The sequence below is a fragment of the Coregonus clupeaformis genome, unplaced genomic scaffold (assembly GCF_020615455.1).
Source record: "Coregonus clupeaformis isolate EN_2021a unplaced genomic scaffold, ASM2061545v1 scaf0144, whole genome shotgun sequence".
Lineage (NCBI taxonomy): Eukaryota > Metazoa > Chordata > Actinopteri > Salmoniformes > Salmonidae > Coregonus > Coregonus clupeaformis.
This window is the reverse complement of record NW_025533599.1, coordinates 415,935-436,204: the sequence shown is the minus strand read 5'-3', so window position 1 is coordinate 436,204 and position 20,270 is coordinate 415,935. Positions and strand designations below refer to the sequence as shown.

The following is a 20,270-nucleotide window of genomic DNA, read 5'->3' as shown; positions in this document are numbered from 1 at the left end:
TCACTTTTGCATGTGAAAACACCCCCGGGCGAGATTATTCAAACCACCTCAATGTGTGCAAGGCAGAGAATGGGTTGGATATGTGTGGAGAGGAATGTGGGTTCCAGTGCATTGCTGCATTCCTGATCACCCTTTTTGTGCTTCAGTATTCCGTCTGCAGACCAACTTTGATCATCCCCTCGATACTACACACACCAATTCAGAGTTAATAATATATCCTCAATTCACTAGTGTGAGGTCCGCTTCAACAGAGTAGTGGTTTGGTCTGTACATACAGTACCAATGGCATAGATACATTATAGTGAACAAACACTGCTCATACACGCTGGTTTACACTCCTTCACAGTCAAGTACTTTATTCGTATTAATAATGTTTTTTCTTTCTTTAAAAAAATCATTTAATATACAACACAATTTTAGACGAGACAATTCTGTTTACAACTAATTTCCGCTCAGTTAGGGGTCATTCAGAACCTAGACAGGCAGACAGCAAGAGGAGGACAGAACAAGACAGAGGGAGAGAAAGTGAAAAAGGGACACAAGGTAGAGAACTAGGGATGAGAGAGGGTTAATTTGAGAGGGATTTGGAAAGAGAAAATTACAATTCTTAGTACAATGTAACAAAGAAAGCTAAATGAATTAAAAGTCCCAAATAAAAAATAATAGTTAGAAAAACAAATAGGTCACTAGCACACGGTTGTCCCATCATTCATCCATGCAGTAAAGTCTTCAGGGAAGAAATGTACACGTAGGCTCTCTCTTCCAGTCTTTTTTCTTTCTTCCACCAAACAAAATGAGAAAAGAACAATATTGATACAGTCCTTGGGCCCAAAGGGGCGGGCCTGAGGTATCTGTCACTCAGTCTGGATAAGAAGAGTTGAGCCCCGGCCCTGCCTCTTTTCTTTCCTCCCCAGGGCAGCTTTAACAGGCCGTCTCCAGCCGCCTCCTTCGCCACCTCTCCAGCCATTCAGTTCAGATTCCTTCATGTCCAGGCCTCTGTCTTGAGGGAGCAGAGTAAGGGGAGGTGGGTCTTAGAGTGTGACCTAATAGACTTCGCTCTGTGTGAGAGTGTGAGCGTTTCGGGGGGTAAAGGGCAGTGTGTTTGAGCACTGAAGGGCAAATGGGGAGGGATGACCCCTCCACATGAACACCAGGAGGAGGACAGAGATGGTGCAAAGAGGATGATGGAGGAATGAGGAAGGGAGGGTGGGTCCTTTCCTTGATCTCTGACCCTGACACATTGACACAGAGACTTGGCCATCAGGACTGTCCTCGGACACACACACACACACACACACACACACACACCACATTCCACCAGGCCTGCCCTGCAGAGAGAGACGCACACACTCAGCACACTATTCATGATATCTTGTAGGTGTGTTCGATTTAGGTCAGTAGTCGTGCCACCGAGCAAAACATTTTGGAGTTGTACATGAGCTGCAGTGCTTACCCAAAAAGGTTTTGTAGACTGAAGATCAATAGAAGAAATTGGGTGGCTGGCTTAAAGGTAGAGTCAGCGATGCATAAAGTAAACAGTAATGTCGAGCAGACTTAAAGGCTTTGGCCTTCGCATGCCTCCGGAAGCTCTGCAATTGTGTCACACCCTCCAAACGAAGCCTCCTACCACATTTTCAGATCAAGCATAAATTGGCTTTTACGGAAATAATACGAATCGAGAGGCTGGTATGGTCCCGCAGCTATCATGCACATGCCAAGATATTTTTTTACATCTTGCATCGCACCCATCTGAAATATGTGCAGTTTATCCTGCTGCTACTGACAACGGCATATCGATGAGTGTCAATAAATATAATATACTCAGAAAAGGCAACTTGTATTTTTTGCGTGTGCACCCCATTTGCACTATTGATCCTATAGGTGTCACTTCATTTACGTGTCTGCAGGACAACATTCGTGTTAGTTCAACTTTTTCTAAATCGATTAGTTGATGGTTGCTAGGGCCGAATTTACCCTGCAAAATATAGTAAGAGATAAGCGTGCATACTCGAAATACGTCTTATCTATCAAAAAGCCACATATTTTGAATCAGATCCAAATCTTGTTTATAAAAAAGATCACTAAAATGTTTTGTTTTCATCTCTAGTGTGTGTTAGATCTAGTGAGTGTATGCAGGTGTGTACTCTACTGAATGTGTGCGAGTCATGTATACCTGCTATCTGGAGATGTATGTATACGTGCGAGAGGGCGACCGGCCCTCAGTCTGTCCATTGGTCGACACGTTCAGGAAATCCCAGATGAGGATGGTGTCGTCATGGGAACTGCTGATGATCTGGAACTCATCAAACTGTAGTCGGAATACACGCCCAGAGTGCTCCTGAAAAACAACATTCATCAGTATCATCTACAATAACTACCCTTATAATCGTCGCCACAATCTCCATGTTCTAGATCCAGGCAAGACTTACCACCAGTGTGCGCAGACAGAGGGTGCTGGCAGGGGCACGAGGGTCCAGAGCAGCTTGCAGGTCCCATACTTTGATTTTACTACAAAGAAACATCACAGAAACACCCTCTTAACAACATAACGTAAACAACAAACAGTCTTCCAAGTCTCGTCAATGGATAATCTCGTTCCCAGACACTTCCGCCCAAATACGCGAAGACTCTGGTGGACCAATGAGTCAAACTTGGCCTTCTTTAGCCAATACAGAGAGCCGGGAGGTAGGCATTGGCTTAATCTATCAACCAATCATCTCCCACAACACCTTTCCCCCCAACTCTCCCCGTGCGCTAGCACACCACAAGAACAGAGCCACGCCTTGCAGTCGTACGATTTGCTAAAATTAAATGACAAAATACTTTACACAGTAGGTCACTCCCATATCATTCTATGGTCACTCCCACTAAGCCCAATATTGAGTGGTTGATATCCCAGGCTTATATGAGCTGTGCGCAATAGCCTGGGGACGACGTTATGTTAGTGGATAAACTGGAGGATCCCTTACTCTGTCCTATTAAAGTTTCACTAACAGCCTAGCAGATTTATTCTGATTAACAGGCCGAGACTGGGATTGAGATCGGGAGACCAAGAGTCAGATTAGCAGTGAGAGAATAACAAGGATTAGCAGTGGCCAAGTGCAGGATTAGAGTGAGGGAATAAACCCATTAATGGTCAGATCTCCATTAGTAGTAAGAGATCAGCTCAGGCTAACACCTGCCACAAAGGGATAAAGACTCACCCATCGTAGGCTCCACTAACGATCCTTTTGTTGTCGAATCGAATGCAGCGGACCAACTCTTCATGGCCTTCCAATACGCGCAAACATGCCCCACACTCAATATCCCACAACCTGAAGAGAAAGAGAATCAGTGTTAGTTTAGTAACATTTGAGAGAACAGCCATGACAAATGATGTTCATCTCCAGGTTACAGTTCTATAAATATAGACCAGTGTAACAAACACATAGCTGACAGATTTTTCGCCCTCATTAACAAACACACTCACCGGATAGTGTTGTCCGATGAGCCGCTGACCACTAGTCGGTCTCTGTACTGCAGACAGGCGATGCCTCTCTTATGGCCATTCAGCGTGCGCACAAACTCACACGTGCTGGTGCTCCACACCTGCAGGGGCGACAAGGCAAAACATGAGCGAATGCACACAACCCCTGAGGTCTACACAAACAGCCGTTTAGCCTACATAATCCTTCAAGTTGACAACCTTTACTTTTAATCTCTTGAAACCGCATCCTTCCGGTTTTCCTCCATTAGAATGCATCTGTACTAATCACTGTCTGGACCAGAGCTATATCCCTCTCTCTTTCACACACACACACGTGTCAGAGAGAATGATACCGTGCAGCTGCGTGAACACATGAATGTAAACACATATAGGTATAATAGTAATACCCATATTTTGGGTGTAGAGTAACACTCACTCTTCCAAACGCACACATATTGCATTCCCTCAATTATTTATTGTGGAATGTTTTCAGAGCACTGGGGTGTTGTGTGCGGGAGGCAGCTCGGTACAGAATGCCTTGGCCCGTCTCCCAGGGCAATGGGTGGGCTAACCAGGGTCTCTTTGTTCCTGGAATCCTGGCTGCCCACATATCCACTGTCTGGAAGACAGGGGCAAGCAGGTACAGGGCCGGAGCTGGGGCTAAGACTAGGGTTGAGGCTGAGACTGGATCTGGGGCCGAGGTGAGGAGACAGGCCCAAAGTTTGGCCCTAGGAGGAGAGATGTCAGCTCTGGACTCTGGGTTCAGTCAGTGCTTTCCACAGCAAGTATCACATGCTGGGCTAACTCCTGCTCTATACTGCCCTCTACTGGACACGTCACAGAACAACTGAGCTCAACCAGAAATAGGATTTGTTAGGTTTGGGTAGAGGGCACTTGATAGGCGTGGCTGGCTTGTATTTTTTTTAATTCAAGTATCTTTTGTGAATGAATGATGACAAGCAGTGATGGGAAGATAACTAGCTTTTGATTGCTGCTCTGTGGCTGACCAACCTGTGCCCCCGCACATTGACTCTGTACCGGTACCCCCTATATATAGCCTCGCTACTGTTATTTTACTGCTGCTCTTTAATTATTTTTTATTTTTAACTTATCTATTTTTTACTTAACACTTATTTTTCTTAAAACTGCATTGTTGGTTAAGGGCTTGTAAGTAAGCATTTCACTGTAAGGTCTACACCTGTTGTATTCGGCGCATGTGACAAATACCATTTTATTTGATTAAAACAGCCATGCTCATATAGAGCAGGGGGAAAGAACTAAAGCCCCTCATCAATCCAGCTTACAGGAAGTACCATAAACACTATATGACGAGCCAAGAAATCAAAGCCTGGCTAAATATAAGGCAGGATGTGCATTCAGTAGACTCTGAACCATACAAAAGTAGCGACTTTACAATGCTTTAGCAGAGGATCACTAAGACACATGAACAGGGTTGATGCCAAATGGCTGTCTTTGCAAGATCTGCAACAACTACTGGCCGAACAAGACCTCTAACGCATATAAGACAGGAAGTAAAAATATTGCTGTTGAGATCAAGATGCACAGGATCCATTGGGTTGGACATGTGCTGAGGATGTCTCAAGAAAGGACCCATAAAGTTGCGCTCAGATGGACACCAACTGGAAAATACAAGGAAGGCAGAACAAAGAAGACTAGTGGCAGAGATTGAGGCCTTAGTCTTCTTCGTCCCTAGTGGGACCTAAGTAAGTATTGTGCCACTGCAAAAGTACTAGAACATATGCTTGTTGAGATGGTGACATGCTCGAGGCTCTAGTGAGCTGACCCTGGATCTTCGGGGCAGACTTGCCTTGATGGTACGGTCACCGGACGCTGACACGATGTACTTGTCATCGAAGTCCACCACATTGACTGCTGCTCTGTGGCCGACCAGCACACGGCGCAGACTAATGTCGGTGGGCGAGGCCATGTCCCACACGGCGATGGAACGGTCCTTAGAGCACGTCACCATCAGACCGTTACAGAACCGCAAATGGAGGACCGCCTCATTGTGATGGATCAGAGTGTTCAGCACCTCCCCAGTGTTCACATCCCACACCCTGAGACAGAGAGAGATCATCAATATCAAACACAGACACAATATACCACATGCAGATTCCACTCTTCTCTTCAATAAAACTAGTTTTGGAGCTTCCTGGAGCATGCGTAAGAGGACAGAGGACAACAGCAGAGAAGAGGGAGAGGTGCTGACCTGACGGTGGAGTCTGAGGAGCCGGTGACGATGACCCTCTCATCATACTGCAGACACAACACTGAGCCTGTATGACCGGTCAGGATCTTCAGACACTCCAGAGACTGCTTATCCCAGATCTACCAGACAAGACAGCGAGAAATTTTTATCCCAAAATATGATTTATTAAAATGACACATTGTAAGGCACTTTGTGTTCAAAATATGGATCTTTTATTCAAAATATCCAGTAGGCATTAGACTTGTTTTTCCCCCTTCATTCAACATTAAACAGGAACACCAACCTTAATGGAGTTGTCTCTGAGGCCGCTGATGATCTTGTCGTCGTCATACTGCAGACAGTAAACCCCCTTACTGTTCTCTGAGCGACACTGGATCCGCTGCAGATTGTGCCGACCACACCTCCAGTTGGCCTCGATCGTCTGCAGGGAGAGGGAGGGGGGCGTGGAGCCAGGTCAGTGAATGGGAAACAGGAAAGATCAGTGAGAGGAAGGTGAATGAGAGTGGACAAGGCGAGAAGCAGAAGCACTCACCTCTATGTCCTGGATGATTTTGGGGTAAAGGGAGCGGTAGTAGGAGTTTGGTGGGACTTCTGTGGTTCGATTCTTGAACAGGTACTTTTCCCTAGGAGAGAGAACACATTCACCATTTAAAAAAACCACACATTTATTCATCTCAACAACATCAATTGTCTTTTTCTAAGGTGAGGACGCTTGGATACAGTTTTGGAAACAGTCTTGAATACAGTCTATCATGTAGGTTCTTGAGAATAATAATAACAACAACAACAAATGGAAAGATCTTGATCCCTTCTACTAGTGATTTTAATTAAACTAATTGTGATCCAGGGTGGCCCAGCCAGTGGTCCCAGTCCGTACTCACCACTGGTGCCTCTCTGACAGGCCTTTCCAGAGGGGGTCTGTACGGACCATACGCTCTATGAGTTTCTTCCACAGCATGCCCTCTGAGATGACCCTCTGCCACTCCTTACACACCAGCTCTGCCGAACACAGAGAGCGCGCGTCCAAGAACGACAGGATGTTCTCCGCTATGTGGTCCAGACCCTGAGCTATAGGCACAAGAAGAGACACAGTGCAACACATTAGTTTAACACAATGATTAGAAGTACTCATGTGTATATTGGGAATGTGTGGATGAACTGAGCCTGTAAAGTGGTTTCCCTTGGAGCATGTAGTGGTGGTTAGGTGGTATATTGGTTGTGTATATTATGTGTAAGTGCATTAGTTTGGTGCTATAATTAGGGCTGTAAAAGTTAATGCGTGAATTACAATTAGCTGTTAAAATTCTTTACGGCGTAATTTCTTTTGACATGTAATCCCATCTCAATTTTGTCACCCAAAAGTCTGTTTCCGCACGGATCCTTTAGAGCGCAACATAACGCACTCGGTCCTCTTCGTCGGCAGCAGCTGCAGTACAGCCTGCTGTCTCTAACCAAACAAGAATGTTTAGAATGCCATGGCTGAATGCACCTAGAAATTCAACTATTATTTTACACAATGATTTTAAAATCAGAACAGAACTTACATTCCATTTAGCTACAGTTTTAGTTGTAGTTCTCAGGTCAAGATTTAAGCAAATTGTCTAGTTTATGTTGAAGAACATGGATAAGAAGTAGCCAAGGCTAGATCTAATAGTGGTATGATATTTTACATCAACCTTGCTGATCTATTGTTATTGTCTTAGAATAGTTTATTTTGTGTTTCCTTCCCTTATAATCCAAATAGGTTATACCTGCAAACCAATGTGATTTAAATGGAAACATCTTTAATTAGGGTCAAATTAAAACAACATTTGATTAATCGTAGTTGACTACAGAAAACCATGGGATTAACTCAATTATTTGAATCATTTGACAGCTCTAGCTATAATATAGTCATGCTAACAAAGCAATAAACAGGACGCACCTGAGCTCAATTTCGAGTATCATAGCAAAGGGTCTGAATACTTGTTTATTTTTTTTTTTTTTTTTTTTACACACATTTCTAAAAACCTGCTTTCGCTTTGTCATTATGGGGTATTGTGTGTAGATTGATGAGGATTTTTATTGTATTTAATTCATTTTAGAATAAGGCTGTAACATAACAAAATTTGAACAAGTCAATGGGTCTGAATACTTTCCGAATGCACTGTATATGCCTACATTTGCGCGTCCTTACTCAACATTGACAGGAGCGCTCCAAACAAAAGACAATGACTAAATTGACAGAACTCGTAAATGGAATTAAATAAACCAAAACGTGTTTCTCACAAGTGTAGCATAGGTTGAGCACTCTGCAAACAATGTGTCTACTCTGACAAAAAGAACAGGAAGACAGGAATAATAATATTGAATGCATTAAAAATACATTACCGTAACCAAAGTAACAAACATTGTAGATTAGAAATTATAGGAATTAATGGTAAATGTACTACTGGTGATATATGTAATGGGGAATTGATATACACTAACAATTAAACGCAAACAATTCACACAATGAAGTTATTACTTTTACATTTTAGTCATTTAGCAGACGCTCTTATCCAGAGCGACTTACAGTTAGTGAGTGCATACATTTTCATACTGGCCCCTGTGGGAAATGAACCCACAACCCTGGCGTTGCAAGCGCTATGCTCTACCAACTGAGCTACAGGGGACTGAACTTGTGGGGGACTGAAGTTATGAATCAATGAATGTGCACAAATTGGCGGGAGAGAGGGCATTCTGGAAAGAGAAGTGCATTGTGCATCTGGGCGCATGGTCAATCCGACGTATGCATTGGCCATACAGCATTTACGGTGATACGGCCTCAGTAGAAGTCAGGGCATTCATACTTGCGCTTCGTGGAGCAGTGCAGAGCTGTTGTCAAGGAAGTGAGTTTGTGTTTATACTGGATGTACCGCACCCTACCATCAACCAATCATGTCAATGCGGAGCTATACAGAGCCCTCTGCATTGTTACAACATTTGGGAGGCGCATGGCGATGCGGTACAGAGCTCGATTTGGCCTCTGCAATTGTGTCACACCCTCCATATGGAGCCTCCGACCACATTTTCAAATCAAGCATAAATTGGCTTTTAGTCTAGGCCTCCGCAATGGATTAGTTCACTAAGATGGGCATGAATATATAGGTTACTGCTCGACTAAAAAAATATTGGTCGACCAACAGCCTAACGACCAAACAATCGACCAGTCAATTAATTGGGGTCAGCCCTAATTACTACACACACCTTTATAAGGTTAGGGTTAGTGTTCCCACACAGCCATATCTCCATGTTATAGCGCTTGTTTAAGGAAGACAGAGGCGACAACCTGTGCTAATTAGCTATACAGCGTGCATGAACACCTGTGTGTAAACGTAACTGGGGGAAGAAGTGTAGTTCGTCGGCTGGAGGCACACACAGCCATATGGATCTGTGCAAACCTGCTACAGTAAGTGTATATTTTTTATTTGAAAGATTATTTCTCACTAATACGTTTCGAAAACCGTATGGAAAGCAATGATTATTGACGTTTCTAAACGTTAAAACAGAGCGTTGGGATTGTAGTTTACATGGTCCCATAAGGCACCATGGGTTCTCGAGAGCAAGTGTGTACCATACCTGGCAGTGCAGTGATGAAGTCCCTTTGGAGCATTGGTTTGAGGTAGGAGTTGATGTGGCCATGTTGGTAGTGGCACATGCGTGAGATCAGGTGTTCCACAAACTCCACCTGGTCAGCCTCAGACCACTGGTCAAACAGCTGGATGCACACTTCCTTCTCCTTCTCATAGTTCCCTTCCGATGGCCTCTTCCTTGAGCCCGTCATCGGACCGTTAGTGATCGTCTGAACAGAGGAGAAAAGGTTATAAACCATCAGAGCTTCAGTCTACATGGCTCTCTTGTCAAATGAGGGACGGGCTTTGGGCCTTAATCCTGCTAATCGGTGTACAGAACTCTATGGGCCGGTTTCCCTGACAATCTCTATTGAGCATTCTTTTAAGTCCAGAACTAGGCTTAATCTGTGTCTGGGAAACTGGCTTTATATGTTGAATCTGGTTTTGGTTAATGTGGATTGCCTTTTAAAATCGCTGGCTAAGATGCCATTGTGCTATGAGAAAGGTTTTTTTTTTATGACTAAAGGCTACACTGTTGTCTGGCATTAGTACACTCACTGTTTCACTGACCACTGTAAACAATGGCTAGATTGTCAAGATTGATGGCACACTTTTAAGAGAAGTATGAAGACATAGAAAGTGTAGATAAACCATTAGTGTATGTGCTCTTTGAGGTAGACTAGGCAAATAAGCTTCCATTAAACTTCAGTGACTGACTGTCTGGCCGTGGACTGCTGGCTCACCTTGAACACTGTGGTTTTCTTTGAGAGTTCATCTGTCTGGGAGTCCATGAAAGTGGTGTTCTGAGGGGGAGGAGAGAGAGACAGGCCATTAGTACATCAAAATACACATACTATTCATTAACAGCCAGCCCAAATATTCTGGTCCAAACTGCACAACATCCAATTTACCATGGGGACCAAATTACAATGCCAGGCTAGGAGGCTTGCCATAACTTCTCATCTGAAGAAGCTGTCAGTCAAAGTAAACTAATTGTTTGAGCATCGGGGGCTGGGTTTAATTTATGTTAGCGGTAGATTGTTGGATTTGAGGGGGAATCCATGGCTGGTCAACAGCTGCCCCTTCTCCAGACCTGCAAAGCCATGTCAATCTGACATCTGTATTCAAAAGATTGACATCAAATCAGGTAAAGAAATCAGACATTGTTAGGTTGGCTGTGCGAGGTAATTTATGATTTCGCCTAATAACACAAAATGGTCTGATAATTCCATTTAAAACATACAATTAAAATATATGGAGAACTGGGAAATGCTACAGATGGCAATAGTTGTATCCTGAGGGGTTTCATTGCTACCCCATTTTTATAGGGCAGCAGGTGCTTGACACTTCCGGCTGTGAGTGTGCGTGTCCTGGCTGTGTCTAAATGTTATCAGCCTTACTGTCCTCCTAGAAGTGTGAGGGTGCGTTTGTCTGGAGCGACAAATTACCTACAACTGAACCTCTACAGAGAGGGAAAAAAGTACTTGATCCCCTGCTGATTTTGTATGTTTGCCCACTGACAAAGAAATGATCAGTCTACAATTTTAATGGTAGGTTTATTCGAACAGTGAGAGACAGAATAACAACAAAAATATCCAGAAAAACACATGTCAAAAATGTTATACATTGATTTGCATTTTAATGAGGGAAATAAGTATTTGACCCCCTCTCAATCAGAAAGATTTCTGGCTCCCAGGTGTCTTTTATATAGGTAACGAGCTGAGATTAGGAGCACACTCTTAAAGGGAGTGCTCCTAATCTCATTTTGTTACCTGTATAAAATACACCTGTCCACAGAAGCAATCAATCAATCAGATTCCAAACTCTCCACCATGGCCAAGACCAAAGAGCTCTCCAAGGAGGTCAGGGACAAGATTGTAGACCTACACAAGGCTGGAATGGGCTACAAGACCATCGCCAAGCAGCTTGGTGAGAAGGTGACAACAGTTGATGCGATTATTCGCAAATGGAAGAAACACAAAAGACCGGTCAATCTCCCTCGGCCTGGGGCTCCATGCAAGATCTCAACTCGTGGAGTTGCAATGATCATGAGAACGGTGAGGAATCAGCCCAGAACTACACGGTAGGATCTTGTCAATGATCTCAAGGCAGCTGGGACCATAGTCACCAAGAAAACAATTGGTAACACACTACGCCGTGAAGGACTGAAATCCTGCAGCGCCCGCAAGGTCCCCCTGCTCAAGAAAGCACATATACAGGCCCGTCTGAAGTTTGCCAATGAACATCTGAATGATTCAGAGGAGAACTGGGTGAAAGTGTTGTGGACAGATGAGAACAAAATCGAGCTCTTTGGCATCAACTTAACTCGCCGTGTTTGGAGGAGGAGGTATGCTGCCTATGACCCCAAGAACACCATCCCCACCATCAAACATGGAGGTGGAAACATTATGCTTTGGGGGTGTTTTTCTGCTAAGGGGACAGGACAACTTCACCGCATCAAAGGGACGATGGACGGGGCCATGTACCGTCAAATCAGCCAGGGCATTGAAAATGGGTCGTGGATGGGTATTCCAGCATGACAATGACCCAAAACACACGGCCAAGGCAACAAAGGAGTGGCTCAAGAAGAAGCACATTAAGGTCCTGGAGTGGCCTAGCCAGTCTCCAGACCTTAATCCCATAGAAAATCTGTGGAGGGAGCTGAAGGTTCAAGTTGCCAAACGTCAGGCTCAAAACCTTAATGACTTGGAGAAGATCTGCAAAGAGGAGTGGGACAAAATCCCTCATGAGATGTGTGCAACCTGGTGGCCAACTACAAGAAACGTTTGACCTCTGTGATTGCCAACAAGGGTTTTGCCACCAAGTACTAAGTCATGTTTTGTAGAGGGGTCAAATTCTTATTTCCCTCATTTAAATGCAAATCAATTTATAACATTTTTGACATGCGTTTTTCTGGATGTTTTAGTTGTTATTCTGTCTCTCACTGTTCAAATGAACCTACCATTAAAATTATAGACTGATCATTTCTTTGTCAGAGGGCAAACATACAAAATCAGCAGGGGATCAAATACTTTTTTCCCCTCACTGTAAGTATGCTTGTAGACAAAACACATGCAGTCGATGTTGCAGACATTACTCCTGCTTGTATCCACACTAAAGATGCACTATGCAGAAATCGCCCCACCATTTCATGGTTGCTAAAATTCAAATAGTTCACCTAATTTCAGTTTGTGACAAAACAAGCAAGTACAGTGCATTCAGAAAGTATTCAGACCTCTTCCCTTTTTCCACATTACAGCCTTATTCTAAAATGGATTAAATAAAAAATGTCCCTCATCAATCTACACACAATACCCCATTATGACAAAGTGAAAACCGGTTATCAGAATTTTTTTCTAAAACATTTAAAACACACGGAGCAAAGTACAGACAGATCCTTGATAAAAACCTGCTCCAGAGCGCTCAGGACCTCAGACTGGGGGGGAAGGTTCACCTTCCAACAGGGCAACACATAATAAATAATAAATAAATAATTGGTCATTTAGCAGAGGCTCTTATCCAGAGCGACTTACAGGAGCAATTAGGGTGAAGTGCCCTGCTCAAGGGCACAGACAGATTTTTCACCTAGTCGGCTCGGGGATTAGAACCAGCGACCTTTCGGTTACTGGCACAATGCTCTTAACCACTAAGCTACCTGCCACCCTAAGCACACAGCCAAGACAACGCAGGAGTGGCTTCGGAACAAGTCTCTGAATGTCCTTGAGTGGCCCAGCCATAGCCTGGACTTGAACCCGATCAAACATCTCTGGAGAGACCTGAAATTAGCTGTGCAGCAACGCGCCCCATCCAACCTGCCAGATCTTGAGAGGATCTGCAGAGAAGAATGGGAGAAACTCCCCAAATACAGGTGAGCCAAGCTTGTAGCGTCATACCCAAGAAGACTCAAGGCTGTAATCGCTGCCAAAGGTGCTTCAACAAAGTACTGAGCAAGGTTTGAATACTTATGTAAAGGTGATGTCCGTTTAATTTTTTTTTTACAAATCTGCAAACCTGTTTCTGTTTTGTCATTATGGGGTATTGTGTATAGATTGATGAGGGGGAAAAAAACAATGTAAATCAATTTTAGAATAAGGCTGTAATGTAACAAAATGTGGAAAAAGGGGTCTGAATACTTTCTGAATGCACTGTATAGTGTAAATAATCAATGTAACGTCTAAACCGCTGTGAAATACAATATTTTTGGTTATGGAAAATGTATTTTCAGCTGTTTGAAGCTATTGTACAAAACCAAAAGCTGCAAAACGTAACTTAATGCAAAGCATAGAAATCTTGCACATAGATCAGATCTACCGCTTCTTAGATTTGCTTTCAATGAGAATGACAGCTCTATAACACACATTTCTATGTGAATTTGGTCAGGTCGCCCCAAAAAAGGTACATATTGGAACTTTAAGTGAGTGTCATATGACTCTAGCCTAACATGTCACAAGGCTAGACTGGCATGCTCTGTCCAATACAAAAGCACAGGACTAGGCTGCTAACGTTACTTTGTAAGATAGTGCCAGTGACATATTGTGTGGAAACAGAGAAATGATCAACATGGGCAAAGATTTTCTAAGGTGACAAAACAGAGAACACTGGATGGAACAAATGCGCCGGTGGAGGTGCATAACCACTCAGTCAGTAGCTAGCTATATAATAAGATACGTGGGTGACAGCAATCTATGGATGGCTAAATCAAAAATAGCATCTACAGGTAGCTAGCTAACGTTAATGCCTAGCTAACCTAACGTAGCAGGCCTAAAATAAACTATTACAGAGAGGAAGAGGTGAAGCGAGAGGGATAACTGGGCCCAAAATCTGTCTTCTCCAGCAGGCGGCATTTATTTGCTCACCAAATTCGTGTTTGCAATCTGAAGTTGCTAGCCAAGTGGGCTGCTCATTAGTTATTTTCTCATGTTTTGAGCCAGTCGTTAATTCTAATAATTGTATTCATTCGACATTGCTATGCTAAACAAATCATTGTCATGTAGCTAGCTAGCTAGCAGAGATTCAATGATGATGAGACAAGAACTTCAATATATAATGATTTAATAAATTTCCAATAGGCCTACATAGGCACCAACTAATATTGTTGGCGAGTCAGAGCTAACCAAGCTAGTTGGTGATGTTAGTGACATTTCTGTTGATTGCACAAGAGTGGAAGAACTCTCCATGTTACTGGCGCTGGTTGGTGACAGCCAGGGCTTGCCTCTTCTTTGGTGGAGAATGGGACGTCCCACTCATATCGTTGCCAGCTACAATGGCACTCCACCGCTTTCTGTTCTCCATGTTAGGGGCTCCCAATAACTATTGAGTGAGCTCTCACACAGATGGCCACACAGACATTATTTTCCCTTGCCTCCTGCATCGGATACATTTTGGATTCTGAAGTTGCTATCCAAGCTGGCTGGTCGTTAGCGCTTTTCTCATATTTTGACCCAGTCATTAATTCTAATCATTTGACATAGCAATGCTAAACAAATCATTGGCATATAGCTAGCTAGCAGAGATTCAACGATGAGACAAGAACTTCAATAAATAATAATTGAATAAATATCCAATAGGCCTACATAGGCTGCACTGCGCTGGTTAATTAATCAATTGAATTCTGAGTGTTTATGGGCAGAGCCCCACCTGTTTTGAGACCCACATTTTTAGCAAAAAAATAAGAATAATTTTGGGGTTGCTTATTATTTTGGCATTAATACGTGTCACATATCAGTTTGCAAACAATGTAAAAAAAAAAAAAAAGATGAAAAAGATGAAAAAAAAGCTGCATACAAACATGGTCTTTTTTGCTTTCTTGAGTAAGGCAGTTCCAAAATGCAGGTGTTTCAGCCTAGCTCAGTGCTTTCTGTGGTGGTGGGGCAGCCAGCGGAAAATACGGAGAGTAGGGGTTGGTAATGTTCTCTAGTTGCGCCGTGATTGGCTCAGTTCTGTCACTCATGGGGACACTATGTCACCGCCAAATCTAAGGGTTGAGCTCGAAAATTCAAGCCCCTTGGGTGCTGCCATAGAGTTACAGTATAAGTGCCCATCCAAGAAGGCTCAAGGTCATTGGCCACAGATAAAATTATGTCAAATAACGTTATATCTACAGTAGCTTTGATTGGACTGATCATGTCAACATCATACTTTCAAAATCTTAACTAGCGGTCATCATCATGAATCAAGTGCACAATCTACTGGCAAATCCTTTTTAATCCTTGTCATATGAAGAGAAATTAAGAAGAGAAATTATAGATAAAATGTATCGGTGCTCATCGGCCATTGAACATAAACATTACACAAGTTGGAAATCGCAAATTCAACAATGAGTGGTTTGGAAGGAAGCAGTGGCTAACTGCAAGCAATCACTAGCCTGCTATTCAGTTGAGTAGCTGTGTGGTTCCAAATATGGGTTTAAGGGTCTCTTTCCAAGCTTAATGACAAACATTCAACATTGGCCATGCTGTCAATCCAGCATGATTTCTGCCACGCTCAAAACAACTGTTAACTGGAAATCTGACTTCAGTGAGTTCAAGAAAACTTGGAACTCAGGGAAAACGAGCTCCAACTGGGAAAATATGTTTTGAACGGTCATCCAACTCTGTATTGTAAATCGGGAACTCGGGCCTCTTTCTAGAGCCACGACCTGAAGATCACTGACGTCATCATGATTCGACATTGTTTCTCCCCCCCGAGTTCCCAGTTGTCTTGAAAGTACAATAAATCCAGAGAATGCCAGACTTTGATGAGAAAGTTTGGAGACAAAATTTGCCCACGAAGGACCGCCACGCCACCTTCCTGTTCAAGTGAGTACAGCACAACAAGGTGAGTCCAAAAATGTAATGTATGCTGCTGCATAAATGACATAATATGCCAGGGAGGTATACTGTAGCTAACATTTTACATTTACGTCATTTAGCGGACAGTTAGTGAGTGCATACATAATTTTTTTATTTTTCATACTGGCCCCCCGAGGGAATCGAACCCACAACCCTGGCGTTGCAAATGCCATGCTCTACCAACTGAGCTACAACCCTGCCGGCCATTCCCTCCCCTACCCTGGACGACGCTGAGCCAATTGTGCGCCGCCCCATGGGTCTCCCGGTGATGGCCGGCTACGACAGAGCCTGGATTCGAACCAGGATCTCTAGTGGCACAGCTAGCACTGCGCCACTCGAGAGCTAAGAAAGTTATACTACGTGTATGTTGTGTAGCCATGTGCCTCACCCTAATAATTTGGTATATTTTCCACTCTTAAATTTCACCTACTGTTCTGACTTGGTGATGCACATGTAGCCTATAACCTGTTTTAGAGAAATGTAATCATCGAATATTGTAAGAGCTTTCATTGTCTGCTTATATACCCCCTTTATTCATCCTACGGTTCTGACTTGGTGTACAGGGAGAACACTGGATGAACTTCCCATGTTCTGAATTCTGTTGCTGTACATTTCAAAAGTGCTGAACAAATAGTTATATTGACTACGTTCTAGCTCACTCAGTAATGTCTTAATCGAAATTACAGATTGCCACTTATCCGCTTGTCCTCCCCTTATGCCAGCATGTACATCTCAATTGTCAGTAGAAACCACATGTGTTTAAGCAAGTCAGCCATGTTTTTTTTTTAAGGCAGTACATGGGGCTGAATGAACTGTTTCACTGCCAGACAAGGCTCCGCTGATAGCCAGGTGTAGCAGTGGTAAGGTGTTGGGACAGCTTTTAGTAGGCCCTAACAGTTTGTGGGCACCGTTTGTCACCGTTATAGTGCAATTCATGCATTGTTTAGTGTTGTGGTTTAGCTGGCATGCATCCCCCCAAATTTTGTTTGTTAGTCCCACCAAGATTTACATGCTAAAATCGCCACTCTTGGTTTCTTAAGGGAAGGGGGATGGCAGTAATGCGATATTTTTTCCAGGGCTAAAATGTAAACACGAGGCAACCAAACTCCAGCGATATGTAAAATATTGTGTGCTATTGTTTGGAAAATAAATACATGTGACTCTGGATGACAACATCAGGGCTGTTTTCCTAAAGTTAAATCCGCTTCTGTTTTGTTTTCTTGTCACAATAATAAATAGTATAGCGATACTGGTGTCCAGGCCCTTGGTGAATTATTAGTTTCACGTTAATTCTTGGGCTAGCTGGCACCGGAGAGATCACGTTTGTAAACATTTTAAACGATACATTGTTGCACAGGTCGTAGAGGTAGACCGGTAGGTTTATAGAACCCCCAACTGTCGCAAACCAAATAGTAGCATGGAAAAAATAATGTGTAGACGCTTTTTTCCCGGAGGAAGATGAAGTTTATGAATTTCCTGTCTGGGCTGCGGGACAGTGGAATTATCACGTCGGCTGGTATTGCGGGAGTTTGTGTCCCACAATCAATATCCAGGATCCAAACAACCCTTTGTATCATTCTGAATATCTAACCTAGTTAGCCGTGTTAATTTTTGCCTGATGAGGTTGTCATACTGACTTGCTAGTTAGCTACCTACTCAGAAAATGTAGCTATAACTCCGGCTGTTTGCTTCAACATAACAGCTACAATAGTGACATGGTTAACTAACAGTAAAGCGTACGTCAGTTAACTACTTCCTTCTACGCAGCTTTAAAATGCCACTGATCACAATGACAGATACTAAACTCCAGTGCTCGGGTGGAGAGTGTGTTTTAGCTAAAGTTAGCTAGGAATATATTTATACCTGTGCTTGGTTGACAATCTGGGTAGTTACCGAACAAAACAAATTGTTAGTTAGGCGCTCAAGAACCCATACATTTATCTGAAGCCTAACTTTAGGTTTAACTTGTGTTGCGGCTAACGTTAACTTGTTTGAGCCGGACAAATGGCGCAGCGGCGACGCAGTGAGATCCAATCGCCTAGTTTACTTTCCTAGGTACTTAACTAGTTTAACTGGTTACTGTACCTAGCTAGCATCTAACTTAACGACGGGGCCCACTATACGGCCCTTTCTCTACTATTACTAGCCGACTCAATCCTCGTCATGTCGACCTCTAAGTTACCATTCGGATGATAATCATTCTCTTCCCAATCATTCCACAAAACAACATTATGCTGTTAACTAGAATAATTACAATTATGAGCCACGGGTTAATGTTCGATCACGGACACTGGGCCCTCGCTCAGCTCGCTAGCCTAGTTAGCTAACGCTAGTTAGCATCTATTTTGTCTGTCATCTCGGCCCTCCTGTTTGTTCCAAATCCTTTCGATCTAAACTTCTCTCGAGTGATACTACCATATTACAACCTCCGACGCAGCGAGTAATCATCCGATTCAAAACTCACCATCAGCTCCAACGTTTTGTCCTCCATCTCCGGCTCCATATTCTTGTTCCCCGAAACTCGCTCAATGCGAAAATGGAAACCCAGCCCTGCGTCCGCCTGCAGCTGATATGACGTCACAGAACACAGGGTTGGGGGAGGGGTTCACTCAAGCATAGATACACTTGGTAGGTCGAAAAATTATAATGAAAGTGTTGTTGTCATGTGCTATTTCGTAGTTGGCGCTTTTCTGCTGCTAAACCAAAGAGGTTGTGTGCTTGTTCGAGGGTCGACCTGAGCAAGGTGCTGAGCACAGATTGTGTGATCTATAAATTACTTCCACTTCGAAAAGACTGGTTACAACAGTTCTTCGTGATGTAAAGATTAGCGAATCTATGCCGTGCCGATAAGTAGACATTGATCATTAAATACAAAAATTGGCTTAACTCTTTATAGCTATGGTAGTATAATAATGCATCCCACTTGCCACTTATTGTTATGTTGGCAAGGGCAGGACATTATGATTAATATAATAACTAACAAATGTCCCTTTTATCAGTGAAGAGAATATTGTACTTTTCACAGATCAGTGGATGTACCAATACACTGAACAATTCCTATTGAAATATTTACTTAGTGTGTAATGAATAAGCCCTGAATCAAACAGAACACCCCTGAAGTCAACACATGAAAGTCATATGCAGGAATATCTCCCACAATCTTGATTTTCTAAAATATAGGACATCCATTGGGACAACCAAAAGTCTTGACACCGGATTTGCAAACAATGAGGACATTTAATACGTGTCTCATACAAAAAGGTGACATGAATAGATAAAATCCAGAAAATGTCATGTGTGTTTGATGTTGCAAAGTAGACTCATCACATTCATTACTTGATAAAACTGCTCACTGTGCCCCAAAAGGGACTAAGGAGAACCACCCATCACACAACACCATTCTTATGTGGCAGATTCAGACAATAGTTAAATCCTTTAAGTTGTGTTTTTTTAATAGCTCACATTCAGGCTGACAAAATATTTTTTTTAGACCATGCAGGCCGCAAAGACCCCCAAATCAACATCTGACCAAAATGTTCTGACTTAATTCTTTCAGGTAGGGAGAAACAGAGCTAGGCAGGAGACTTCCAACCCTATATAATAGTAGGGGAAAGACTAGAGACAGTGTTCAGATTTTCTTAGAAGGGGCTGCACTCAACTTTTGTAAAGTGTCAGTATCCACATTCAAATTAGGATAGCCAATCAACCAAAATCACTCAGGCAATCCGAGCCAGTACAGTTGTTCACATCCAGTACAATCAATCATACTCAAAATAATAAAACTGACAGGTTTCTATTGATGTCGATAGAACTACAGGGGAGTACTCATACCAGTAATATGCCTGGAAGTCAAGCCACACAAAACTGCCAGGCAACAACCATACTGGCTCTCAGATTGGTCAGTTTCTGTCACTGTGCAATTCAGACAATCAATCACAGTTAACATTGGACACAGATGTCTCTGGGGAATATGAAAGTATGCGTGGTGCACAGCACTGAGGGCATGGTTCATTATGCTGAAGGAGACAGAGTGGTGACGGTGTGTGGTATTCAAGGCAATATAAAAACAGACAATGTAGCTGTACAATCCTAAATCTCAGCTCTGGGCAGTCTGTATGAGTAATAAAGGACACAGGTCCTTGAAATGAAAA

At 43.0% G+C, this 20,270-nt stretch overlaps 1 protein-coding gene across 3 annotated transcripts; it reads right to left on the bottom strand.

The window, feature by feature from the left end:
* Positions 1–329: 329 nt before the first annotated feature.
* On the bottom strand, positions 330–18,693 carry fbxw11b (F-box and WD repeat domain containing 11b). Of its 3 annotated transcripts, none has more exons than XM_041886025.2 (13): positions 18,584–18,693; positions 10,033–10,092; positions 9,297–9,519; positions 6,578–6,764; positions 6,229–6,319; positions 5,980–6,117; positions 5,697–5,815; positions 5,295–5,544; positions 3,470–3,588; positions 3,204–3,314; positions 2,430–2,508; positions 2,174–2,338; positions 330–1,328 (listed from the first exon to the last, which is right to left on the bottom strand). In XM_041886025.2, exons 1-12 carry the CDS (start codon positions 18,620–18,622, stop codon positions 2,177–2,179), a joined length of 1,578 nt encoding a protein of 525 aa, XP_041741959.1. In that variant the 5' UTR covers positions 18,623–18,693; the 3' UTR covers positions 330–1,328; positions 2,174–2,176. The 3 variants fall into 3 exon arrangements, with proteins under 3 accessions (XP_041741959.1, XP_041741960.1, XP_041741961.1); XM_041886026.2 differs by having other exon boundaries at positions 330–1,232; XM_041886027.2 differs by having other exon boundaries at positions 330–1,000.
* Between the last annotated feature and the right edge of the window lie 1,577 nt (positions 18,694–20,270).

Bases quoted from the DNA above. Each gene is read 5' to 3' on its own strand.
- fbxw11b (XM_041886025.2), bottom strand. From the start codon at position 18,622: ATGGAGCCGGAGATGGAGGACAAAACGTTGGAGCTGATG. The intron at 10,093-18,583 runs GTGAGTTTTGAA...CCTCCCCCTCAG, and splicing joins ACAAAACGTTGGAGCTGATG to AACACCACTTTCATGGACTC. The intron at 2,509-3,203 runs GTGAGTCTTTAT...GTTTCTTTGTAG, and splicing joins GTTAGTGGAGCCTACGATGG to TAAAATCAAAGTATGGGACC.